Source organism: Cololabis saira, chromosome 15 (genome assembly GCF_033807715.1).
Source record: "Cololabis saira isolate AMF1-May2022 chromosome 15, fColSai1.1, whole genome shotgun sequence".
Lineage (NCBI taxonomy): Eukaryota > Metazoa > Chordata > Actinopteri > Beloniformes > Belonidae > Cololabis > Cololabis saira.
In genome coordinates, this window is record NC_084601.1 from 46,047,156 (window position 1) to 46,075,022 (window position 27,867).

The 27,867-nt window shown below is 43.4% G+C and overlaps 1 protein-coding gene across 1 annotated transcript in view; it reads right to left on the reverse strand.

Moving 5' to 3' along the window:
* LOC133461376 (putative uncharacterized protein DDB_G0294196) overlaps positions 1 to 26,766 on the reverse strand; it is a 48,105-nt gene extending 21,339 nt beyond the window's left edge. Inside the window, exon 1 of the mRNA XM_061742264.1 lies at positions 26,315 to 26,766. Coding sequence (XP_061598248.1) covers positions 26,315 to 26,714 — 400 coding nt within the window. The 5' untranslated portion in view covers positions 26,715 to 26,766. The remainder of the gene's footprint in view (positions 1 to 26,314) is intronic.
* Between the last annotated feature and the right edge of the window lie 1,101 nt (positions 26,767 to 27,867).

Genomic DNA, 27,867 nt, shown 5'->3' on the forward strand with positions numbered 1-27,867 from the left:
TTTTTTGATATTTTAATGCCCAGGTATTTCACATAATCAGAGGCTATTTTAAAACGTGTGGATGACAGGAATAGTGGGTCCAGGTCTTTGGCTACTGAAATGAGCTCGCTCTTCTGCCAGTTAATAGTATAACCGGAGACCTCTCCAAAGGAGTTGATAAGTTGGAGTAGATGTGGTATTGATTGTTCAGGGTCGGATACAAAAAGGGCTACGTCATCCGCGTAAAGAGAAATCTTATGATCAACTCCACCTAGCGTTATAGGTTTAATGAGGACATGTTCCCTCACACTAATTGCCAGGGGTTCTATAGCCAATGCGAAGAGGAGCGGCGAGAGGGGACACCCCTGCCGCGTCCCCCTCTGCAGAGGGAAGGAGGGTGACCTGTCCAGGTTAGTGAGAACGGACGCCGTAGGTTGTGTATATACCATGCGCACCCAGGAAATAAAGGATGGGCCGAGACCAAACCTCTCCAGCACCCCCGTGAGATACGGTAATTCCACCTGGTCAAAAGCTTTCTCCGCATCAAGACACAGGATGCCTTGCGTAGAAAATTTGTCGAAAGAGTAATACATTATGTCCATAACACGTCTAACATTAAAGAAGGAGTATCGATTTGGGATGAAACCCGTCTGATCAGTGTGAATGATGGATTCTATACACTTATTTAACCTATTTGCAAGTATTTTAGTGAATATCTTAAAATCTAGGTTGAGCATGGATATTGGACGATATGATGAAGGCTCGGTTTCATCCCTGTCCTGCTTCAACAAAAGCGAAATGTTAGCATCATACAAGGTTGGAGGAAGTCTTTCAGAATCCATTGAGTGGGAAAACATCCTGTGTAATATTGGAGTTATCTGATTTGCAAATTTCTTATAAAATTCAACGCCAAAACCATCTGGTCCCGAACTCTTCCCATTCTGCATTGATCTGATAGAATCTAGTATTTCCTCCGGAGATAGTTCTGCGTTAAGGGCCTCCCGAGAGGTGTCGTCTAGATTTGGTATGTTTAGGTCCTTTAACCAGTTATCCACATCACCTGTAGCCTTGGATCTATAAAGCTCCTCATAATATTCTCTGAAGCGAGAGTTTATCAGCTTAGGGTCTGTTAAGATTACTCCAGAGCAAGATTTTATTTTGTGGATAGCCCTATTGGCCTGTTGCCCCCTGAGCTGGCGAGCTAAAAGTGTGTGAGGTTTGTCCCCAAGCTCGAAATATTGTCTCCTAAGTCGCAGGAGCTGGTCGCAAACCTGACGTGATAAGATCGTATTATATTCATATTTAAGTTTGAGAATATTATTCAATGTTTGAGAGTCGCCTGTGCTTCTATATAAAGGTTCTAATTGTGTGATCTTGGAGTCAATTTCGTCTAACCGCGTCTTGTTTGACTTCTTCAAGGCCACCTCATATGCGATAATGTGGCCTCTCATGACAGCTTTGAATGTTTCCCACAGGGTGGAATCAGAAATGTCTGAGGTGTCATTATTCTTAAGGTATTCTGTGATTTTTACTGACATTTGTTTACAAAAATTTTCATCCGCTAACAAGGATGGGCGGAGACGCCACAAGGGGCGCTGTCCAGTTTTTTTTAAAATTGAGAGTAATGGAGGCCGGGGCGTGATCCGAGATCAAAATGTTATGGTATTTGGTATTTGTAACATTTGGTATGAGTTTCGCATCCAGTAAGAAAAAATCTATACGGGAATATGACTTGTGTTTATTAGAAAAAAAAGAATATTCTCTGTCTGTCGGGTGTTGAAGCCGCCATATATCGACCAGATTAGTGGAGGTGATAAGATTGTTCAGGACCGTAGATGCCTTAGAGGGGTTACATATTTTACTAGCTGACCTGTCAAGATGGAGGTCAAGTATTACGTTGTGGTCCCCAGCAACTATTAAATTTGTGTTTGAAAGGTCAGGTAACTTCTCAAACGTTTTTCTGAAAAATGCCGCGTCATCAACGTTTGGCCCGTAGATGTTCAACAGCGTTACATGAATAGAATGAAGATGGCCTGTTACAATAATGTAACGACCATTCGGGTCACATACTGTTGAAATGTGTTTAAAAGGTATGTTTTTACGAATAATGATCGCAACGCCGCGAGCTTTGCTTGAGAACGTGGATTGAAATATTTGGTCTGCCCAGCTGCAGCGCAGACGCTTCTGTTCAGATGGTCTAATATGAGTCTCTTGAAGGAATGACACATCGGCAGCGAGAGAGTTAAGGTGTGCAAAAACCTTAGCACGCTTAATTGAATGACCTAGGCCACGAACATTCCAGCTGACCAAGTTGATACCCTCATCTTTACCTCTAGGAATCATGAATAAGTGAAAACGATGTTATATTTACAGTAACATGGAAAATTGCCCCAAATAAAAAAAAAAAAAGCAAAAACACTGAGGAAAACACATGAAGTGAACTTACATTTACCCACCCCAAGCTCCCACTTTCCAAAAAGAAGCGAGAGGAAATACCCTAACATGCCCTACAGGGGTCCTATACTAGTTAACACCTAACCAGTAATACTGCTAGTCAGCCGACTTAAAAGCAGCGGTCCCACCCGATATCAGGAGAAAAAAAAAAAAAAAAAAAAACAAACCTTGAAACATTTCTGTGACAAAAAATTAGAGAGGAAGGAAAAAAAAAACCCAGGTGTTGTTGTAAGAAGATATGAAGCAAATTAAGTCCATAAAACAACCAAAACAGAGCGCATCTGGCACTTAGTGTTACTCAATATTAAAAATAAAAGAGCCAGGCACTTAGCAAAATGAACTGGTGAGAATAAGGCACCCTGGGAACAAACAAATATATATATATATATTTTTAACAATAGTCCAGTCTTTTAACATTACCCTATAACTGCGGGTTTGTGCCACATCTGGATACAGCAGGATACAGCAGCCGGGTCAAATCCGACAGACAGCGCAGGGACATCACCCCTCCTCAGAAGCCCGGTAGTCGAGCAGGAACCGATCGGCATCTTTTGGGGTGTTGAAGATCCTGTCGAGGTCGGTACCTTTTGTGACTCGGAGCCGTGCAGGATAGAGGAATCCGGTGCGCATCCCAGCGCTGTTGAATTTTCTCCTCACCTCCTCGAATGGCTGGCGCCGCTTCATGATCTCCGCCGGGTAATCGGGATATATGTGGATCCGTGTCCCGTTGTAGGTAAGAGGGGAGTTCTCCCGCGCCAGCCGCAGTATCTTCTCCTTCACCCGAAAGCTGTGGATCCTGGCTATCATGACACGGGGACGCGCCGCGGCGTCAGGTGGCTGTCCCAGTCTGTGCGCTCTGTCCACCTCTATCGGGGCGGGGAAGTGAGCAGCGCCCAGCAAATTGCGCAGAAAAGTGGCAAAAAAGTCCACTGGGTTTTTACCCTCAGCTCATTCTGGCAGGCCCACCACTTTTATATTCTGGCGTCTGGAGCGCGCTTCGAGGTCGATAATCTTTTCTTGGAGCGATTTGTGACTGGCCTCCAGCCGCAGCCATTGCTGTTCCAGCCCGGTCAGCCGGATGTCATGGTCACTGCTGGCCGCCTCCACAGTAGAGATCCGAGCATCGTGTTCGGTCAAGGTGGCCTGGGTAGCTTGCAAAGACACCTCCAAGTTATTAAATCGGTCCTCCATCCTTTTACTCATGTCGTTTATAGCCGCGAGGATGACGGATGCCTCGGTGTTAGCCGTAGCCGCTAGCGGAGCTAGCTCTGGAGCGTCGTCATTACTCACGCTGCTAGCATTAGCATTAGCCACACCGGCTGGGGTTGCAGAGGGTGTTTCCATGGCGTTAGGCTGCTGTTTTTGCTTCTTCTTGATAGGCATAAGTGTACAGACGGTAAACAAGCGCTATGCTTGATATTATAGCGGGTACAAGCAGCACAGAAATGTTATATTGCTTGAATCTTGATGTATCGGGTGGGAGCTCTGAGAAAGTGCGTCTACACCATAGCGTGCGCTCTAGCGCCCCCCAAGTTTTAATATTTTTTCAGGTGCCAAAGTAACCGTTAAGATCCCCAACCTGGCCTCAGTTTATCCAAATAACGCCTGTTGAGAAATTTGCTCCGACGTTTTCGGGGATCAGAAGAGCCGGCGGCCGCGGAGAGCAGCATTAGCTCACGGCCGGGGGGAGAGACGTGATCGGCGGGTAAAACCGCGCTGTCGTCCCGGGGAGAAACTGATCCAATGAACTGACCTGCAGCTCTGTGGAGAATTGTCGCTGGCTGAAATAAATCCTTTAGGAAGATAAATGTTGGTTTAATAGATGAAATCTAACAGTTGTAGCTTCCATATTAGTTTGTCTGAATATAAAGTGAAGATTCATGTTTTTACTGGAGCCCCAGAAGCAGCGCTGCTGCTCTGTCTGTACATCAGAGCCGTCGCAATTTTAATAAAAGGTATTAAAATGAACATATCAGTCTATTGAATTTAATTTTGTTTTATTAAGCTACATATGTTTGGGTTTTTATTTAGTGCACCGCTACGTAGTTGGTATACAAAAGTATATGTATTATTCATTTCATTATATTATTATTATTTTTGTTAATTTCATTATATTTAGTCGAGTCACCTGAAGCAAGACTTCACTACACCAATGCATCGCTCCACAATATATCGGATCTTTGTTTGTGCATGTGCAAATGTGTTGATAAAGGTGATATTAGAGTCTCACCTTTTCACAGACGAAATCTTAAGACAGGTCAAGGTTGTTTAAGAAAAAAGTTAAGAACAAATTTGAGAACTTTTATTTCAAGAATACCATTTCTTCTTAAGTTTTTTCTTAAGAAGAAACTTAAGAAGAAAGTTAAGAAAATACTTAAGAACTTTTTTGGAGAATACGACTTCTTCTCTTTTTTATTCTTAAGACAGAACTTAAGAAAAAAATGACACTTAAGAAGATTTTTTTTCTTAAGAATGTTTTGTGAATACGGCCCCTGGTCTTTTGAGTCCAGGAAGTTCTTATAAACACGGAGAAACAAAGACCAGGAGTCGCTGGTTTGATCCAGATATCCCAAATGATTAATTACGATGTAAACGGAATATTCTGAATGTTTCAGTAACCGGAATATTAGCAATAACCCGAATTTTGACTGCATGTAAACGTAGTCACTCTAACCCTGTTTTGTGGCATTCCAAAAGGAAACGGAACAGTACATGCAAACTATCCGTAATAAGAAAGCTGTGAAAACATAATTTGTGCTCTTTATTCTCTGTATTTATTTAATAGCTCCTACACCCTGGCTGTTGTTAATTTATTTGTTGGAAGGTACATTAATAATAACTGCTATAGCTGCCTTAATAAGCCAGAAATGGTAATTTGTTATATTTTTATTTTATTGTTTTTCTAAAAAATAATAAGAAAGTGTTTCTTTTGAGCAACCTTGTATCTGTGTGTGTGTATGTCCTTCAGTACTGCAGTACCTGCTGTAGCCTGCAGGGGCAGCAGAGCCTCCTAGTTGGTGCTGGGCACTTATGGCCCTTTTCCACTAGTACCTACTCAGCTCGGTTCTACCCACCACGCCCCCGTCTTGCGCTTTTCCACTACGAGCTGAGGCGGGCTGAGGCGGGCTGAGCCAGGCTGAGCCGCGCCAAGCAGATACTTTTTCTGTAACCATTCTGTCGAGGTTCTAACCGGGCTGAGCCGGCACTATTTCTGACGTCACCACCCTCCAGGCCACTGATTGGTCGGGGGGCCGTCAGAACTGAACCTGAATCAGGAAGCGGGAGTCAGCGCGAGAGCGACTCGCGGCAATTTTATTATAAAGCGCAAAACGTCTGTTTGTTGATCCAACTCTGAGGTGCAGATCTTCATAAACCTGGTGCTGACGAGAGAATTAAAAAAGGGATGTAGACGGGCTGTTTCCTTCTCAGCAGCTCGCGGCTCCAGCTGATTTCTGATCAGCGCCGACATGAACAACGGTGTTGCGCAATCGAGTACGTCACAGCAGCTTCACCCCAACCTGCCCACTTCTCACCTGGGGGGGGGGAAACAAACGAGAACAAAGCGGGTGGAGGCGGTACGAGCCGTCCCGAGCCGAGCCGCGCTGAGCAGATACTAGTGGAAAAGCGCCAATTGAGTGCTCCTGATGAGCCAAGCTCATTCTGAGCTTCAGTGGTGATAGCAGCTCTTCTTGTGCTAAACAAGAGTTGCCTTAAAATAAACACAACTTAACTATCCTAAAAACATGGTAGAAGGCTTACACGGTACGTTGTTGTTGTCGTCTTTGTTTGTATACATTTATTTAATTTCATAGTTTGTTTATAAATGTGAAGATTTCATTCCACGTGTTAAAATATATATTATTTGTTTATGTTTGCAGTTTTTCACGTTGTCTGTTGGAAAATAAATACCTTCAGATGCAGTGGCGGCTGGTGATAAATACTTTTGGGGGGGGGGGGCGCACTGGCGGGTGGGGATTACAACACAACTTTAAACTCTAGTTGAACATACATTTTTTTGTTATTTCTTATTACATATCACTACATATACTACATATACATGTAGCATATTTTACATAAACATATTTAAAATTTTGAAAAGTAACAAAATAACATATTTTTTTTTAATTCAAGATCTTTTTATTGGAATTTTCACAAGGTAAAAAAAAGAAAAAGGTGAACTGCTGAATGTCAATTACAAACATTTTGATTAGGCATGGGCATGTTGATCATAGCATACACCAGTGTACAAAATATAAAAAACAATTAAACAGTATGAAAAGATATAAAATAGTAACAAAAACAAACTACAGACCAAACTAATCCCTCCCCTGTCACTGCCAGATTACTAATCACAATATGAGGTCATTCTAACATCAAAAGCCTGCACTAGGGATACAAAAGAAATATGAAGTATAGTTCACAGGGTCTGGAATGCTTCTAGAAAAGGTCCCCACACTTTCTGGAACTTATTTGATTGCTGAAGCGAGTATCTAATTTTCTCCAGTTTTAAGCAGGACATGATGTCTTCCAGCCATTGTGCACGAGTAGGAGGGAAGGGATCCTTCCACCTGAACAGAATTGCCCGACGAGCCAAAAGGGAGGCAAAAGACAAAGTGTGCCCCTGTGCAGTGGTTAACTTCCTTCCTCCCTCCATGACCCCAAACAGGGCAGTCAGTGGGTTTGGTTCTAATCTGATTTTAAGCACCAGAGAGAGAGTATGAAATACTTCCGTCCAGTACTTGTTTAGACATGGGCAGGACCAGTACATGGATGAGAGAGGCTTCTGCTACTTTACATCTTACACAGGTTGGACTAATATCTGGGTACATGGAGGATGACTTTGCTTTGGAAATATGAGCCCTGTGTACCACTTTAAACTGAATTAAGCAGTGACGTGCGCACAGGGAGGTTGTATTAACCAGTTTAAGTATGGACTCCCAGGTATCCTCTGATAAGGGAAGCCCTAAGTCCTGCTCCCATGCTGCTTTGAGTTTATCTGTAGGGGCACTCCTAAGATCCAGCAACATAAGACGAAATGAGCCCCTTTTTTGAATGGGTCTGTGGCAAGAACTTTGTCAACTGTGGCCAAGCCTATCGATGCACCAGGGCTGGGTGTCTGGGAAAGAACAAAATGTCTAGCCTGAAGATAACTAAAGAAATGTGATTTTGGAAGGCTGAATTTACTACTTAACTGCTCAAAAGATGCCACGGTGCCGTCTATGAACATATCTCTAAAACGAATCATACCCCTCCTGTGCCATTCCTGGAAGGTGGAGTCCTCAAGGGATGGTTTGAAAAAGTGATTTGATGCAATGGGGCTAAGAAGAGAGAAGCTGTGAAAGCCAAAAAACTTCCTAAATTGGGCCCAAATTCTAAGAGAGTGTTTAACCACTGGGTTTTTGATTGATTTAAGTGAAGGAAGTGGAAGTGAGGAGCCGAGTAGGGCAGGAATTGACAGGTCATCAGTTGGATGTAACTTCATCGCCACCCAGTCAGGGCGGTCAGCGCCGTCGCTGTAGAAGGACCAGAATGCAAGGCAGCGCAGGTTAGCAGCCAAATAATAATAATAACGAAAGTTTGGGAGGGCCAGACCACCTGCAGACTTTATTTTTTGAAGGTGAGTCTTGTTCAAACGTGGCCGTTTACCCCGCCATAGGTATGAAGATATAACTGAGTCAAGGGACTGAAAAAAAGAACCAGGAATAAAGAGTGGTAAGGTCTGGAAAAGGTACAAAAATTTAGGTAAAATGGTCATTTTAACTGAATTGATGCGACCCACAAGAGACATTGACAGGGGTGACCATTGTGTAAGGATTTGTTTGGTCTCATTTAACAATGAGATAAGATTCTCTTGGAGCAGGTCTTTGTGTTTCCTTGTCACAGATATGCCTAAATAGGAGAATTTGTCATTTACGATTTTAAAGGGAAAATTGGAAAGGTCTAAAGCATGCGATTCGAGATTGGTAGGGAAAAGCTCACTTTTGCTGAGATTCAGTTTATAGCCTGAGAGTTTCCCAAACTGACCGAGAAGCGACAGCGCAGGGGGTAATGAGGCCAGAGGGTGAGAGATGAAAAGCAAGAGGTCATCGGCATAAAGCGAGACCTTATGTTCCCTGCCACCTCTCCAGATACCGGACACATCCTCACAAGATCGGAGCGCTGTGGCAAGCGGCTCGATAGCCATGTCAAAAAGCATGGGACTAAGGGGGCACCCCTGACGGGTTCCACGATGCAGATTAAATGGTTTTGACCGTTGAGAGTTAGTATGAATTGAGGCTGTTGGGTACAAATAGAGAAGTTTAATCCACAGAGCAAAGTTCGGACCAAAACCAAACCTGTCCAGCACAGCAAAGAGATAATCCCATTCGACGCGGTCGAATGCTTTCTTCGCATCCAGAGAGACAACGCATTCAGGGATAGCCTCAGAGGCAGAGTAGATAATATTGAACAGTCGCCTTGTGTTGAAGTAAGACTGCCTACCTTTAATGAAGCCAGTTTGGTCTTCAGATATAATTGTGGGGAGGGCATTCTCCAGCCTATGGGCTAGGACTTTAGCTAAGATTTTAGCATCTGTGTTTAAGAGGGAGATGGGCCTGTAGGAGGCGCATTCAGTAGGATCCTTCCCTTTTTTAGCTATGAGGGTGATACAGGCCTCTGAAAATGAAGGAGGGAGGGAACCGTGGCTGAAGGATTCTGAAAGAACTGTAGATAGCAATGGGGAAAGCAGAGTAGAAAATTTCCAGGGCCAGGACATTTACCCGACTGCAGTGAAGAAATGGCTCGAGTTATCTCCATCAGGGATATCGGTTCTTCTAATGTCTTCCTTAGATCTGGTGAAAGACTGGGAACACTAAGACTATTTAAAAAGGCCGCAATCTCATCTCGATCAGTCTGAGATTCCGAGGTGTATAGCTGGGTATAAAAGTCCCTGAATGCTTCATTTATGAGTAAGTGATCTGTAGTTACATGGCCATTTGGTAATCGAATCTTAGAAATATTTTGTTTAGCCTTAGAGCCTTTAAGTTGGTTGGCTAATAATTTGTCAGATTTGTCTCCATAAACATAAAACCTGGTTTTACTTTTCAGAAGTGACTGTTCAATTGGGTGAGTGGTAAGCAGGTCAAATTTAGTTTTAAGTTCTAGCCGCTTTTTGTAAAGATCTGGGGCCTCATCTATAAAGCTTGCTTGCGCAGAAAAAGCGCCTGAAAGTTGCGGAAGCCACCTTCTACGCAAATCCTCGGATCTAAAAAGAAAAAACTAACCGAAAAATCTGCTTATCTTTACGGCAACCTGGACCCTCCCGTAAGAATTTACTTAAGACACGGGGAACTGGCGACGCAGGGATTGAGGTGGTGAAATGAAGCCAGATTCATGTCATACTCTTAATAATGTCATCACACATCACAACATATATCAGACTTAAAATAATAAAATAATAAAATAAAATAAAATAGCACTGATCGTGTTCCTCTGTGTGAAGCTCAGTCAGTCAGGACTCTGGTGCTGCTGGAGCTGCAGCCTCTTCTTCACCCGCTTTAGGACAGAACAAATGAGGGGCTGCGTTTAGGGAGCCCCACGGAGCCCCTAAAGGGACTCAGATTTTTTTTCATATGAGTTTTACGCGCGTGTGAAACCTTTACGTGCAGGTGTATGGTGCCTAAATTAGGGTCCCGCGTTAAAACGACGCAGAGCCTACGGCGTAGGGTACGCGGCGACGCGCACCTACGCCGTAGGCTCTGCGTTGGTGTAACGCAGAACCATAAACCTGCCCTGAGCAGCTCTGAGGGGAGACGGGAGAGGAGGAGGGGGAGCGGGGGGTGAAGCGGGGCTGCAGGGCCGTTTTCGTATCGCTTTCATACAGTGTCTTGATAATTTGCAATTTAAGGCTGAGCCTACCGTTAGTTTTTAAACTGTAAAAAGTAAGGGGAAAAAAATGATTTTGAAAAGACGGGGGGACGTGTGTCCCCCTGTTGCGCCGGGGAACTCACGGCGTTTAGCGCAGCAACGGCTTGCTGCCACTCACTCGCTTTATTTTATTGTATACTATTTATATAGTTATTCTAACTTTTACTGTGACCACCAAATAATGTGGTTTTCCTGTCCTCCACATCATCTACAACATCTCTGTCTCCGTGAAAGTCAGTGTCACGGTGGCTGCTACTTCTAATTCATTCTGACGCCAAACAGGCTGGAGGAAGCCACTGCGCATGCTCAGTAGGCTCATCCATATGCATTTATGGGCGTGTAGAGGGCGGGATTAGAGGCGGATTCAGCTGCACAGGTCTGTGATTCATAAAGGAACGTTGCGTGCAAATCTGCGTGCACATGGTTTTATTGATCCGGATTTTTTTTTGCGCCCGGCATTTTCGGCTTTTGAGCGTACGTGCACTTTTAGTATGACTCCTACGCAGTCCATTTTAAATGAGGCCCCTGGGGATTTAGTCCGAGAATATTCTTCATCGACCTCTTTGATTTGGCGGGCAAGGTCTGATCGCTCCCTATAAGATTTTTGCCTCACCCTAGCAGTGTAGGATATAATCTGTCCCCGGAGATAAGCCTTGAGGGAATCCCAGACAGTTAGACTAGACATTCCTGGAGTCATATTCGTGGATAGGAAAAAGGCTATTTCCGTTTCCATTGATTTAACAAAATTTGTGTCCGACAGCAGAGTTGAATTGAATCGCCACTGTCTGTCTCTCTGAGGTAGGTCAAGGAAGGGACATGGTTAGGACCACAGGAGCGTGGTCGGAAATGACAATGCTCTGATAAGCACAGGAATGAACCAGGGGAATCAGTTGATTATCAATAAAAAAATAATCAATCCTCGAGTATGTGTGGTGCACTTGTGAGAAAAAGGAGTATTCTCTGTCACATGGATGTAAAGAACACCACACATCACAAACACCGTAGTCAGAAAGGAACGCCTGAATAAGACGGGCTGACTTACTTGCTGTGCCGGGGTTGGTAGAGGATCGGTCTAGGACTGGGTCGAGCCAGCAATTAAAATCACCACCAAGTATGAGAGAATATGTATTAAGGTCAGGGAGCAGTGAAAACAGTCGTTCAAAAAAGACTGCATCATCTGAATTAGGGGCATAAACGTTCACAAGTACGACCAATGTATTGAATAATTTCCCAGAAACGATCACGTAGCGACCAAACTTGTCAGAAATCACATTGTGCTGCTCAAATGAAACATCCTGACTGATCAGAACTGAAACTCCTCGGGCCTTAGCTTGAAAGGAGGAGTGAAATCCCTGCCCTGACCACCTCGGGAACAGGCGGCTATTATCAGAACTGCGAATATGAGTTTCTTGTAGAAAGGCTATTTCTGTTTTAAGGTGTTTTAGATGTGAGAAGATCCTTTTCCTTTTAACAGGGTGATTCAGACCCTTAACATTCCAGCTCACCAACTTCAAGTATCTACTCATAATATCTAAGAAGAAAAATTAGGAGGTGTGCACAATGACCTAGGCAAAAAAAAAGGAAACAGAAAGGAGGTTGAATGTGACCCACATTAAGTAATGAGTTGAAAAGAGTTAATGCAAAGTTTCTGGCAGTGACATATCCCCCCGACCCACCCACCCCAACTAAGACAGCTGCTATAGAAAAATAAAAAAAAAGCAGCAAGCTCTTCAAAACAAACAAAGTGCAATAACGCATCTTCCTATCCTACACACTAATAGCTTTTGCTCCCGTATCATGGGTGTATACATATTAGCACCTTAAAACGTGTAGATATAAATAAAAAAAAGAAATACCCTCTCAAATCTTGACCTGGAAGTCCCGATATGAGCCCAGAAATATTTGTACAAAAATATAAAATATAAAACTTCCGACTTAAGCAGCGTAAAAGTAAGGTTAACAGCTTACAATTATTACAAAACTTATAGGTAAATCGGAAAAGCTTTTATTTTTTCGTTTTTTTTTTTCTCTCCCTCTTCACCACTTATTTTTCCCCTTATTTCCCCCTTCCCTCAAATAGCCAAAAAGAACTGCAAATTAATAATATTTGCAAAGGGGCAGTCAAACTAACAACAGAGAAAATACTGTTCTAAACACACTAACCCCGAAAAGATTTCAGGCAAAAAAAAAAAGACTGAAAAAAACAGTTGTCGCGGGGTACTCACCCTCCCCTCAGGAATAATAAAATGACTCACGTAAAAAAAAGAGAGAGAAAAAAAAAAGTCAGTCAGTGAGCGTCAGTGAACCACACCGGGCTCCAGGGCGGAGCCATGACAGCTTCCAACAGTCCCGTTACGGCGGGTTTGAAGTTTTGCTGCGACTCGTGATGAATTTGCGCGCCTCATCCACGGAGCCGATCCACTTCCTGGCCCCCCCGGACAGCGTGAGCCGGAGCCGGGCGGGGAAGAGCAGAGCCGGCTTCAGACCCAGGTGATAGAGCTCCGACATGACTCCGCTGTATTCCGCTCGTTGGCTGGCAACTTCGGGGCTGTAATCCTCCACGACCCGGATTGGGTGGCCGTGATATTCCAGCTTTCCACTCCGCCGCGCTTCCCTCACGAGGAGATCCTTCGTCTGGTACCGGTGCAGGCGCAGGATGACCGGACGCGGTCTCTGTCCCGGGGCCGGCTTGGCGGCGAGAGAGCGGTGCGCTCTGTCTATTTCTGGCGGTGACGGCAGCGTATCGTTCCCGAACACCTCACACAGCAGCTTGGAGAAGAAAGCCGCAGGAGACCCGCTCTCGGCCGACTCCGGTAACCCTAACCCTAACCCTAACCCTAACCCAGGATACGGATGTTCTGCCTTCTGCTTCGGCTTTCCAAATCCACCACCTTAGCCTTTAGCCGAGCATTATCATCCCGTAGAGTCGAGCAGATGCCTTCAAGGTCCGTAACTCGCTGGCTGAGGTCTTCTGTGGCGAGTTCAAGGGACGAAACACGTTGGCCATGGTCCTCGACCGCGAGCCGCGTTTGGTCGAGTTTGGAGTCGAGCTGACTGAAAGTATTTTTGAACTCGGCGGCCAGGGCAGCTCGGTGTTCCTCCAGCAACGTGGTAATGGCCGCCAGGGTTAAGACAGCGCCAGCATCGTCCTTTTTGCCCGACTTGCCACTCTTCAAAGCCATCTCGGAGGTAAGTGGGCTCGTTCGAGACAAAAAAAAGAAAAACAGCAACAGGGAATCCTTTTTAAAAGGAAAAAGTTTGAAAGTTTGAGGGCTTGGTGGTTTAAAAAGTTTGGCACTCACGGGAGCACTCGCGAAACACGTCTACTCCATCTGCTCACCAACCGGAAGCCCCCAAAATAACATATTTTAACCATTTTTCAGATTTTTTTCAGTTATTATATAGAGATATTGATAGATATTAATAATAATGTTATTTTGTTATTTGAAAAATGTAAAATTTGTTTTGTTGATGAGAAAATATGTTTCTCTATTTTTCTTATTTTTGTGAGGGGGGACATATATATGAAGGTACTGTTTTTTTGGCTTCACTGGTTCACTGAGTCTTGCTTGCTGATTGGGTAACGTATTGCGTCACGCATCGCGTCACTTCCTGGTGTTTGCGGTCTGTGCTGCTGCCGTTTCACGGCGTTGCAGGCTCAGATCTCTCCCGACTTTTTATCTAAAACTTAGACTGTTTTCTGGTAAAATAGCACTATATCTGGTACATTACTGTCTTTATTTCAACACTCGCTCATTTTCTCTTCCGTAACTTTCACTGTCACCAATCACCGATACATTTTCTGTCCGTTAGCCTCCGTTAGCATCTTAGCATGGCCGCTCCGGCTCCCACCGCTTCACCTCTTTCCTGCTCAGTGTGTGAAATGTTTAGTTATTCCTCTGCCTCCTTTAGTGAAGACGGTAAGTGCTTAAAGTGTAGTTTATTTGCAGGGCTGGAGGCGAGGCTCAGTCAGTTAGAGGTCCGGTTCGGCCAACTAAACCATAGTCCGAGAGCCTCCTCAGCTAACCAGGCTAAGCTAGCGGCGGACCGGCCCGTAGCAGCTGAGCGTAACCGCTCCCCTGCAGCTCCCGAGCAGCCGGCCAGGCAGGGCAGCTGGGTGACGGTTCGGAGGAAGACTAGTCTTAAAGGGCTCACGGAACACCACCACCCGCTTCATGTGTCTAACAGATTTTCCCCACTTAGCGACACATCTGTTGAGAAACCGACCCTGGTGATTGGAGACTCCATAGTCAGACATGTGAAGCCGACTCCAGAGACCTTAGTTAGGTGCATCCCGGGGGCCAGAGCGGGCGACATAGAAGCAAATTTGAAGCTACTGGCAAAGGGTAATCGTAAATATGGTAAAGTTATCATCAATGTCGGAGCTAATGACTCCCGTCTTCGCCAGTCGGAAGTAACCAGAATGAATATTGTCTCGGTGTGTAACTTCGCCAAAACCATGTCAGACTCCGTAGGTTTTTCTGGCCCCCTCCCCAATCTGACCAGCGATGACATGTTTAGTCGCATGCTCTCGCTCCGCCGCTGGTTGTCTCAGTGGTGTTCAGAAAACGACGTGGACTTTATTGACAACTGGGAGACATTCTGGGGAAAGCCCGGTCTGATTAGAAGGGACGGCATTCATCCCACCCGGGATGGTGCAGCTCTTATGTCTAGAAATCTGGCCAATGTTATTAGACACTCCCCCTGACAATGCAGGGTCCAGGCCAGGATGCAGAGCTGTAGTTTAACAGGGCTGGAGGCGAGGCTTAGTCAGTTAGAGGTCCGGTTTGGCCAACTAGACCATAGTCCGATAGAATCCTCTGCGGACCGGCCCGTAGCAGCTGAGCGTAACCGCTCCCCTGCAGCTCCCCGGCAGCCGGCCAGGCAGGGCAGCTGGGTGACGGTTCGGAGGAAGGGTAGTCTTAAAGGGCTCAGCGACACATCTGTTGCTTCTCAAGGACCAACGCCTGCCAACAAAACTGTAGGATTGCATTATGTAATTAGCGACTCTAAAACTGTAGGATTACATGATATTGGCGACTCTGGCCAGGTGCCTAGCAAAATAGAAGTGGTTGCAGTTCCCCGCCCTCCAAAAGTTCACCAGGTGCAGCGTTATAGAGGCGTTAACCAAGATAACCTTGTAAAAATTAAAACCAATGCACATTTGGTACCAATTACAGACCGAAAAATTAGATGCGGACTACTAAATATACGATCATTAAGCTCTAAGTCTCTGTTAGTAAATGATATAATTACAGAGAGCAGGAGTGATATTTTCTGCTTAACAGAAACATGGTTACAGGAGGAAGAGTATGTTAGTTTGAATGAATCAACTCCGCCCGGCTACTTTAATCATCACATTCCTAGAAGCACGGGCCGAGGCGGAGGAGTCGCAGCAATTTATAACTCCGGTCTCCAAACAAAAATTGAACCCAAGTGCAACTATAATACATTTGAAAGCCTCATGCTTGGTCTGAAATTTCCGAGCCGGAAATCAGAGAAGCCAGTTGTGTTAGTGGTAGTGTACCGGCCCCCTGCTGGTGCGTATCTGGAGTTTTTGTCTGAATTTTCAGATTTCCTTTCTGGATTATTGATCAGCACAGATAAATTCATCATAGTGGGTGATTTTAACATTCATATGGATGTTGAAAGCGATAATCTTAAATTAGCCTTCGATTCTCTTCTAGAATCAATGGGTATCTCACAAAAAGTGGATAAACCGACGCACTGTTTTAATCATACTCTCGATCTCGTTCTCACCTACGGTGTTGAAACTGATGGTCTGTTGGTGTCACCTGTAAACTCCCTTTTATCCGACCATTACTTAATAACGTTTGAATTTAATTTTGTTGATGTTGAAGTGCAAAATAGGAGGTATTATTTTAGCAGATGTTTGTCTGATGAAGTTATTGTTAAATTTAGGGAGGCCATTGCTTATCTTACGACAGTGCGAAATGGTGATGTAGTCGAGGCCAGTGACCTGGGTTCTACCTCTGCAGATGTTGATTTCCTTGCTAGTAACACTGCTGATTTGTTGCATTCAGCTTTAGATGAAGTTGCTCCTTTGAAAAGGAGGGTTTCTAGCCACAGGAGCTTAACTCCCTGGTACAATTCAGATATCCGCATGTTGAAACAAAACGTGCGTAAAATGGAAAGGAAGTGGTACTCTTGTAGGTCTGTAGACTCTCATCGTGAATGGAAAGATATTCTAATAGTATATAAAAAAGCCATTCGCAAAGCCAGAACAGCTTATTATTCAACGCTGATAGAGGATAACAAAAGTAACCCACGTTTTCTGTTCAGCACTGTAGCCAGGCTGACAAAGAGTCACAACTCTGTTGAGCCGTGCATTCCTGCAGCTCTCAGTAGTGAGGACTTTATGGGCTTCTTCAACAGTAAAATCGCGAGAATTAGAGAAGAAATCAACCAGCCGGTTGTAGGTGTTTCTTCAGCTTTAGCGACTTCCCTAGGCTCTGACTTGTCTCTAGACTGTTTTGATCCTATAGACCTCCCTGAGCTGACTTCACTCGTTAATAGAGCTAAGTCAACCACATGTATGTTAGACCCCATCCCGACTCGTCTATTCAAACATGTTTTTTCTCTTATTGGTACGACAATACTGGACCAAATTAACCTATCCCTAAGTTTAGGATATGTACCACAGGTTTTCAAAGTCGCAGTAATTAAACCTTTACTTAAAAAACCTTCTCTTGACCCAGACACCTTAGCTAATTATAGACCAATTTCCAACCTTCCATTTGTGTCTAAAATTCTGGAAAAGGCAGTTTCAAGCCAGTTATGTGACTATTTGTATAGAAATGATCTGTTTGAAGTCTTTCAGTCAGGGTTCAGAATGCATCATAGCACAGAGACAGCACTTGTTCGAGTCACGAATGACCTCCTTATGGCCTCAGATAAGGGATTAGTGTCCATACTGGTTCTACTGGACCTCAGTGCTGCTTTTGACACTATAGATCATGGCATTTTACTGCACAGGTTAGAGCATGTTGTTGGGATTAAAGGGACAGCTCTATGTTGGTTTAAATCATATCTATCTGACAGGTTCCAGTTTGTTCATGTACATGAGGTTTCTTCAGAACAGTCAAGGGTCTGTTATGGTGTTCCGCAGGGTTCAGTGTTAGGGCCAATCTTGTTCAGTTTATACATGCAGCCGTTGGGAAGTATAATCCAGAATCACGGCATACACTTTCATTGTTATGCTGATGATACGCAGCTCTATTTGTCTATGAAGCCGGATGAAACAGAACCGTTAGTTAAACTTCAGGCATGTCTTAGGGACATCAAGGACTGGATGTCCAGAAATTTCCTGCTTCTAAATTCAGATAAAACAGAGGTTATCATTCTTGGTCCAGAGCATCTTAGGAAGGGATTAGATGGTGTTGCGATGGCTTCCAGTGCAACTGTGAGAAATCTTGGTGTTATTTTCGATCAGGATTTGTCGTTTAAACCATATGTCAATCAGGTTTGTAAAATAGCCTTTTTCCATCTCCGTAATATTGCAAAGATTAGGAAAATCCTCTCACAGAGTGATGCAGAAAAACTAGTTCATGCGTTTGTATCTTCTAGACTAGATTACTGTAATGTGTTGTTAGCAGGATGTCCAAGTAATTTGCTGAATAGGCTCCAGCTGATCCAAAATGCAGCAGCACGAGTACTGACAGGAATTAGCAGGAGAGACCACGTCTCTCCAGTGTTAGCGTCGCTCCATTGGTTACCCGTAAAATTCAGAATCCAATTTAAAATTTTATTACTTGCGTATAAAGCCCAAAACGGCTTAGCTCCGCATTATTTGCAAGACCTGATAGTGCCTTATGTTCCTGTCAGAGCTCTCCGTTCTCAGAGTGCAGGTTTACTCGTAGTTCCTAGAGTATCTAAATGTAGATTTGGAGGGCGGGCGTTCTGCTATCAGGCACCATTACTTTGGAACCAACTTCCAATCTGGGTTAAGGAGGCTGACTCCACCTCCACCTTTAAAACTAAACTTAAAACCTTTCTGTTTAGTAAAGCCTATAGTTAGTGTTTAGTAAACCTCTAGCTGGTGTTGGTAAATCTCTAGGTAGTGTAAACTTTAGTGTGTCAGAGTCGCTCCTGTAGTTTCTTGTGCTGGCCCCCCCTTCTCCTCCCTTTTCTCTCTTTTGTCCATGTTGCAGCATCCTTTGCCGGACACCGGAACCTGCAGGTGGTCGTGGGTGGCTTGTAGCTTGCATTACGGAGCACAAGTCTTTCCCTGACCCTGCACCCCAACCTGGGACTTGCTGATTGGGCCGGAGCTTCGGGAGCTGTGTGCTGGCCTGCGGTCCCCACCCCTGGTCATCCCGTTGCTGCCCCCCCCTTCTCCTCCCTTTTCTCTCTTTTGTCCTGCAGGTGGCCGTGGGTGGCTTGTAGCTTGCATTACGGAGCACAAGTCTTTTCCTGACCCTGCACCCCAACCTGGGACTTGCTGATTGGGCCGGAGCTTCGGGAGCTGTGTGCTGGCCTGCGGTCCCCACCCCCGGTCATCCCGTTGCTGCTTCCACCTGCCTGCTGTGCTGTTGCCGTCCCTGACCCACCAGTCTGGCCCTCGGCAGGAGGGTCCCCCCTGATGAGCCTGGTCCTGCTCAAGGTTTCTTCCCTCCTAAAGGGGAGTTTTTCCTTGCCACTGTTTGGCTTGAGGTTTTTCTCCCACTAGGGGAGTTTTTTACCTGCCATTGTTTATGTAATATCTGCTCGGGGGTCATGTTCTGGGTATGGGTCTCTGTAAAGCGTCTAGAGACAACTCTGTTGTATTAGACGCTATATAAATAAAATTGAATTGAATTGAATTGAATATATATTGTTTTTCACCACTACCTTGTTCTCTATAGCTGATATAACATGAATTACTCCTATGTGGGATCAATAAAGTTCTTATTTTTGCCATCTAAGAAAATTAAATATATTATATTTGGTGCCTAACTGTTTCCCAAGTATATTAGTGCATGTGTGAATGAATAAGTGAGACGTAAAACGTAAATTTCTTTGTAGAAAGGCGCTTTATGAAGATAAGTCCATTTACTTGTATTAGTTTACAGCGCAGTCTTGCCACATCCAATATGGCGGCGAAGTTGACGTATCGCAGCAGCTCCATGGAAGGAGGAGGAGACATGTCTATGGAAAAAGTTGGGGGTCGATCCAAGATGGCGACGTGAGCGCTTGCATTTTCAGGAGCTCAATCCGTATAAAACGAGTGAAACACGACTATATTGAGCTTTTTCTGTTGGCAAATATTAGAACAACGTTGTACGCTTTGTGCTGTAGTAACAATTGACTGTTTACCGCCGACTTTCTTTAGTTTTTTACAAGTTACCGCCAACTGCTGAAACACGCTAAGCTAACAACATTGTTAGCCACATTAGCGGCATGGAACCGAAGTATGCACCGGAGAACGCGCTTGTGACCAACATTCACGACAACTGCTTGCTAAACCAGACCGTCCTGGCTGTTGCGGAAGCGGACCTTCCTCCCCTGCCCATCTCACCGACGAAGCCACCGCCACTGAAGAAAAGTAAGCATCCTCGTGCAACAGACGGAGATAACACGAATATTGTGCAGCAAATATCAGTGATGTTTAACAACATTTTTCTCCAGAGCATCAATTCTGGTGAGAAGCTAATAACTGACAACTCATTGAAGATAGAGGGTCTCAAGAAGACAGTTGACTTTGCCTGTGCCGAAATCCGTGAGGTAAAAGGGAAAGTTACACACGTCAAGGGACGTATCGGAGTGGCGGAGAAGAAAGTGGCCATGATGGAGCAGCGGCTGGCTGAGCTCGAAAGCTATTCACGGGGATGGAACCTGCGACTCTACGGGGTGCCTGAGAAGAAGAACCAAAACGTCCGTGAAGAGGTGATACTGATCTGCCAGGCCGTTTTACCTGACAACAAAACCAAGTTTCCTGACGTCATCGACACTGTACATCGTCTGGGCCAGCTGAAAAATGATGAGTCCAGGCCTCGAGGAATTATCCTCCAGTTCACATTGCGAATCCACCGGGATGCAGTTTGGAAAGCTGCAAAAAAGTCCACCTTCCTCCAGAGCAACAAGCTGCGTTTTGCTGAGGATCTGTCTCCGATCATCAGAGAGCGAAGGAGGCAGCTCTGGCCGCTGGTGGCGAAGGCACGCGAGCAAGGAAAGACTGCTTATTTCTTCGGAGGACGAGCCTTCGCCGACGGGACTGAACTGGCACTGGCTACCTAAGATTTCTGTGGTGATCTCCACTGACGGTAACTGTTGCTGAACTCTCATGTTACTGAGATTTGTTGGATACACTATACAATGTGTCACATATTAATAACTGAACTCTGCTGAGTAACCCAAGTGCTGAACTTGTTTATTTTTTCTCTCTTTTTCCTCTCTATCGAGATGGCTTTTAACCCTTTCCTTGAAGGAGTTTTTTGTTTAAGACTGAAAAGCACAATGAATGCTGTTTAAGTATGTCATTTTTGTGACAAAGACTATATCCCTAACTATACTGATATATATTTTTTATTTTTCTACTTATGTCACTATTCTGCCCACAGATAACTAAAATATTTAACTAGTTTCATAGCTGTGTTCCACTATTTCACTTTATATATAGATGTTATAAGTGTGCAGCTCCTGACAGCAGGACTGTTTCTCTAGCGCACTACAACTTAAATCTTGTTCCTATTTGTGTCTTTATTGTTATTAATACGTCTTTGTCTATTATTACTCTCAATGCCAGGGGGTTAAGAAATATTATAAAGCGTAAAGCTATTTTTTTGTTTGCTAAACAACACAGAATTGATTTTTGCTTTATTCAAGAGTCACACTCGGTTACCAATGATGCAAGGTTATGGAAGGCTCAGTGGGGGAATGACTTATGGCTAGCGCATGGATCTGAACATTCTGCTGGGGTCACCACGCTCAAACATTCATTTTCAGGAACTATTTTACATTCTGTCTGTGATAAAGCAGGACATTTCATTTTACAAGTAATTAATACTGACAACTTGAATGTGATAGTTATTAATGTGTATGGGTATAATTCCAAATCTGAGAACGATAGTCTTCTTGAAATCTTAGAATATCAGATTCAACAGTCTCTCAACAAGTTTCAAAATTCAGGCTTGGTGTTAGGAGGGGATTTCAACATGATTTTGGACAATAATATGGACTGTTAGCCTCCACGAGATCAATCCTCTGTAAATAATAACTTAAAGACGTTTATGAAAACATTTAATCTGATAGATGTATGGAGGAATAACAATCCAAACCTGAATGCTTTTACATGGAGAAATAGAAATGCCACCAGACAGTCTCGCATAGACTTTTGGCTTGTTTCCCAAAATATGAACTTCAACCTGATCTCAGTTAATATCATTACAACACCTTTAACAGATCAAAATGCAGTCTCCATTTCTATCCACGTTACACTCTACTAATCCTAAAATATACAGGAATGCATACTGGAAGCTTAATAGCTCACTATTACAACACAAGACAGCCAAAACAGATATCGAAAAACTAATAAGGAAATTCTGGAACAAAGCAAAAGCTGAAAACTCTTTTTGTAGCAATTGGGAGCTTCTTAAATTTGAGACCTGTCAATACTTCAGAAATTTTGGTAGTGTCTTAGCAAAAGCTCGTAGATCTGAGGAAGAAAAAATAGTTTCTAAAATAATTGCCCTGTCACAAAAAAGTCCTGCAAATATGTCAGATGAAGACAGACTAGAATTAACTTCAGAACAATTTAAATTAAATGAAGTGTATCTTAACAAAGCTAAAGGAGCCTTTGTGAAATCAAGAAAAAGATGGATCGAGGAAGGTGAACAAAATTCAGCCTATTTTTTTAATTTAGAAAGGCATTATGGAAAATCAATTTGATCCAGCAACTTAATGTTGATGGCATCATAACTGATGACCCAAAGAGAATAGCCAGTTATTGCTCTAAATTTTACAGAAGCCTGTTTAACTCTAAATATTGTGAACATTCAACAACTACTTTCTTAGATGCGCTTAACAATGTCAAACAGAAAGATCAAAACGACAAAGAATTTTGTGATGGCAATGTCAATATAGATGAAGTAATTTTCGCAATTGAACACCTTAAAATTAACAAATCACCTGGAGTTGATGGTCTCTCTGCAGAATTTTACCAAGCCTTCACAAAATATTTAGCTCCTTTTTTGCTTGAAGTTTTTTTAGAAAGCATTAAAAAAGGTTGTCTCCCCCCCTCACTGACACAAGGACTAATTACGTTAATTCCAAAACCCAAAAAAGACCATAACTTTATTGATAACTGGAGGCCCATCTCTTTATTGAATAATGACTACAAAGTTTTTGCTTCCATAATTGCTAAGAAACGGTTAATATGGCTAAGAGCGGTTAATAAGAAAACTTGTAATGCTATTGATGAGCTACTTTTTGATTTCCTTTGGAGAAACAAGACTCATTATGTGAAAAAGTCTGTTGTAATGAATAACTTTGAGGCTGGTGGCTTGAACTTCCTCGATTTCTCTACCCTGAATAATACCTTTAAAATTAATTGGATAAAACAATTTACGTGCAATCCCACATCCATTTGGAATTTTATACCTAATTATGTTTTTTCTGCGATTGGAGGTCTTAATTTTGTACTTTTATGTGACTATAAAATAGACAAAATTCCCTTATCTCTGTCCAACTTCCACAAACAAATGCTTTTAGCTTGGTCCTTAATATATAAACATAATTTTTCCCCCCATAAATGTTTTATTTGGAATAGCCGACATATCTTATTTAAAAGGAAATCTTTATTCTACCCAAATTGGTTTAATATCATTTTGGTCAACCAGTTAATCAATGATAATGGACTATTATTGAATTATTCTGAATTTCTTAACAAATTTAGCTTCCCTGTTACCCCAAAGCTGTTTGCTACAGTCCTAGATGCTATTCCTTCTGGAATTCTGCTTCTGTTAAAGGGGGCGGAAAGACCAGCCTGCTTACCAAATCTGGACCCCAAGAAAACTTCAGTGGGCAAAGTTTGTCTAGTTACATCCACAAGAAGTAACAATCGTAATATACGTTCCCTGTTTCAAAATGATATACCGTATTTTCGCGACCATAAGGCGCACATAAATTTATTTATTTTTTTTTTAAATGTGCCGGGCACCGTATGAAACGGTGCGCCGTGTCTATTACCTGAATTACGGTAATGTAAGGCCGGCCACCATGAGAACGGTAAAAAGAGAAGGGGGCGGGTGAAACCCCCGTGAGTGAGTGAATGAGACCATCCACTGAGCCGTTTAATGCGGAAACAGAGGATGAAGACTTTTAAGGATTTGCTTGATGTGTAAAGTGAAATAAAATACAATCAAACTAAGTTCCCGCTATATTTTTAAATAAGCACACTTGTGTGTGTGTTCTGTAGCGCGCGTGTGTTTTGCATGTCGGGTACCGAGGATGCACCTGCCGTGGGGTTGCGGGGTCCGATCACCGCATCCCCGGGGCAGATCCGGCTGAAATGCCGGTGCTCTTTCTCCGGGAGTCCCTGCTACCAGTCCATGTGGGTTCCTCCGGTCCCGGCCGGTCGGAACCGGTCACATTCCCCGGTTAAAGCCGCGGTGATGCGCGCTGCTCCAGCCCAACTTCCTGGTTCCCCGAGCGGGATCCGATCGAATTATCCTGGTTCCCGCCCGCTTTGGGAGAAGGGATTTCTGGACTCCGTCCCAGGTCGGACCAGCTTCACCCTCCGAGATTTTCAGCCAAATCTGTCGGTTACAAACCCGGTACCGGATCCCCGACATGCGCGTGTCGGGGCCTGCCACGCTGATGGACAGAAACTGTATGGTGATTTTTTAAAGAAAAACTTTGCATTAGACGTTTCCAGCCGGAGTCATTATAACGGCGAATGAAAAGGGGTGGCTGGATGAAGGGATGATGATCAAGTGGCTGAGACAGGTCTGGAAATTCGGACTGGCGCAGCTGAATTAGCGGAGCTCCTGTCGGATACAAATCCGGTACCGGATCCCCGACATGTGTGTGAGCGGGACCAGCGCGGGGGAGCGGACCGGGACCCGGGACGCGGGACCAGCGCGGGGGAGCAGAGCGGGACCCGGGACGTGTGTGTGTTCTGCAGCCGCGCGTGTGTGCAGCTCCGTCTCTGTAGACGGCGCCTTTTGGGTCGGTGCGCCGTATGTGTGTTTTAAAACCAAAAATGACACACAAAACTGAGGGTGCGCCTTTTCACACGGTGCGCCGTATGGTCGTGAAAATACGGTAACCACCACCCCTTATGTTATTGCTTACTGGTCTGGTTTTGGTGATGACTTAAATTGGAAGAACATCTGGACTCTTCCATACAAATACCTTCTTACAAATAAAGTGAGGGAAATCTCTTTTAAAATGTTACATAAGTATTACCCTGCTAATCATTATCTTCTTAAATTCAAAAGAGATATTTGTGTTGACTGTTCGTTGTGTGAAATGTCCCCTGAAACACTGGTACGCCTGTTTTGGCAATGTCCCTACACTAACAAATTCTGGAAAGATGTATCCCGATTTATTATAGATAAAATTGACTGACTTCACTCTGTATTGGAAAAATTTATATTTTGGTTTCATCAGTAATGAAAGAAACAAATCTAAAGAATCTTTTGTAATCAATTTAATAATTATTCTTGCAAAGTTTCATATTCATAAATCCAAATTCAGTCATTCAAAACCCATTTTTTTAATTTTTGAGAATGAAACCAAACAATACTTGAGTTCCATCTCTGATTCAAATAACAAAAAAGCTGTCAAAACTGTTAATTTATGCTCTCTATTTAATGTGTTTGTTTAAAAATCCCCCTGGCTCCTGTGTTGTTGTACTTTTATGTATTAATGACTGTTTTGTATGTCTGTCTGTTTTTTTTTTTTTTTTTTTTTGTTTTTTTTTAAATTTATTACAAAAAACATAAAGTGACAGATACAGTCGCGCGTCTACACTGTCAGGGGTGTGACTTTGATTGACAGCTCATGAATCAATCAGATTGGATGAAGAATGACAGAAAACACGCTGATTGGCCACGGGTGCAGAGAGCTGCTCCCGGAGGAGTGTCTTTGAGTAACCAATTAGAGACCAGCATGAAGTCACATGGAAGAAAAGTTTAAGAACATGCAGTCTGCCCAAAAAACAACTCTGAATAAACCCAGTGTGGGATGGGAAGGCTTGGAAAATTAAGTCAGACACATTTTATGAGTGCACAGATGTGATAATTACTTTTTATTACGTAATTTATGTGTATTGTGTCTATATATTTTTTTTCCCCCTGTAATTTTAATGGGGGCGGCACCCTAGCGCCCCCTATTGACAAGCCGCCCCTTTTCAGATGTCAGTGGAGCGTTGTCTATATCTACCATTTAAGAAGCTTTAGGAGAAGTTATAACTGCCTTTGTATTGTTGTAGTTCTTTAAATAAAGTTTTATTGAGGAAAAAAAAATAACAAACAATGGAGGTATTTATAGTGGCTGAGCACGGATCTATTATGTGGCTGAGCTGACTGCCAAGCTAAAGGAACACCTTACCTCCCTGTATATGACAATTAAAGGCTGTAAATATCTCTATAAAAAGCTGCTACAAAAGAGTCGATGATATTTTCATTACTCTGGCACTTAAAAACCAAATTGATATTTTATATATGTCCCTTAATATTACTTGTTATTTTGTATTGCACTAAATCACCACAACACATTCCTTGTGTAAATCTTGTGCCACTGGCAGAGTTTTCTACTTACTTTAAGTGAAAATTTACTTTAAACAGGTGAAAATTGTCAAATACGTTATTTTTCTGGTGTTATTTTTCTGGTGATGACTCTAAATGTTGAAATAGCAGTAATACCACATTCATTGATTAAATGACATAAGGGATGGAAAGGCAGGATGGCAGTTTTACAGGGGGGATGTCATCCCCCCTCAACTCCAGTACTGGCTGTAACTTCAGGAACTCACCTGCTCTCTCCAACATGACTGTGGGACTGAAGAGGGAGTTGAGCAGGCGGTGCTGCGGGCAGACCTGCAGCACCTGCTGCTCCAGCTGCTCCTGCTGCTCCGACCGCCGCACCTGCTGCTCCTGCTGCTCCTGCTGTTCCTGCTGCTCCGACCACCTCAGCCTCTCCTCGGACTGGACCTGCTGCTCCGACCGCAGCAGCCTCTCCTTGTACTCCACTACCGTCCTCTCGAACACACGGAGGATTTCCACCACGGTGGTCGTGAGCACCTCGTTGAGCACCAGTCTCATCTTCCCGCAGTCAGCCCCGTCCTCCAGCTGCAGCAGGACGGTCTCAGTGGCCTGCTTGATCCGCTCGTACGCCGACAGCTGTAGAACCTTCATCGCAGTCACGTTGTTCATATAAGCATCAATGTTAGGGGGGAAACAAAATCAATAAAACATCCGTGTTAGGCAGGGCTATACCGGATATATGAATGTGCTAAAAAGCCGCTTCCCGTTCTTCACCTTTCAGAATAAAAGTCGACGCGAGTTACTTGGGAGTACTGGAGTTGAGGGGGGATGGCATCCCCCTGAAATAAAAACGGTCCAAATCATCCCCCCTGTAAAACTGCCATCCCCCCTTTCCATCCCTTGTGTCATTTCATCAGTGAATGTGGTTTTACTGCTATTTCAACATTTAGAGACATCACCAGAAAAATAACTTATATGACAATTTTCACCTGTTTCAGGTACATTTTCACTTGAAATAAGTAGGAAAATCTGCCAGTGGGACAAGATTTATCTTCTTATTACAAGCAAATAAATCTTGTTCCACTGGCAGATTTTTCTATTTATTTCAAGTGAAAATCTACAAGGAACAGGTGAAAATTTGTTGTTTTTTCTAGTGATGAGTCTTGTTTTAAGTGTAATGAGATTTTTTTACTAAAATGAGACATTTTAACTAGAAATAAGACAAATATTCTTGTTAAGATTTTGAGTTTTTGCAGTGATCCATTTTACTTATCCTGTGAAGGACAGAGTCATATTGATAAGTTCAGAAAACTGTTTTTTATTGTTGTGTTTTGATGTATTTGATGTAAGCCCAGTGGATATTTAAAGCTTACAGAAGGCTGCATTTAACTGCTGCTATGTCATTCCTGCAGTATTTCTGCAGGTGTTTTGGTCAGTGCTATTATTTTTAATATATCATATTATTTGTAATCAGCACAAATTATCTGTCCCCATATGATAAAATCCAACACCCCCCCTGATTTTTTTTTACAACTCGAGTACTGGGTATAGGTTACTGTAACTGTCATGTATGTAATCATACCTATCAAGTTTTGGATTTAAAAGGGCCACTCGCTGTCCAACCAGCCCAACCGAGGTCCAGTATTACATTTTAAGACAGGTTTACAAGATATTTAAAATATCTACCTGCCAATCACTTACAAACTACAATCATGTGCTCTTTATGTACCTTTGTTGACACTGAAATTCTGTGTACTTCCTATGTATGTGTGGCAGGGTGGAGGAGCAGCAATCACACAGGTGATGGGTCACAGGTGTGTCC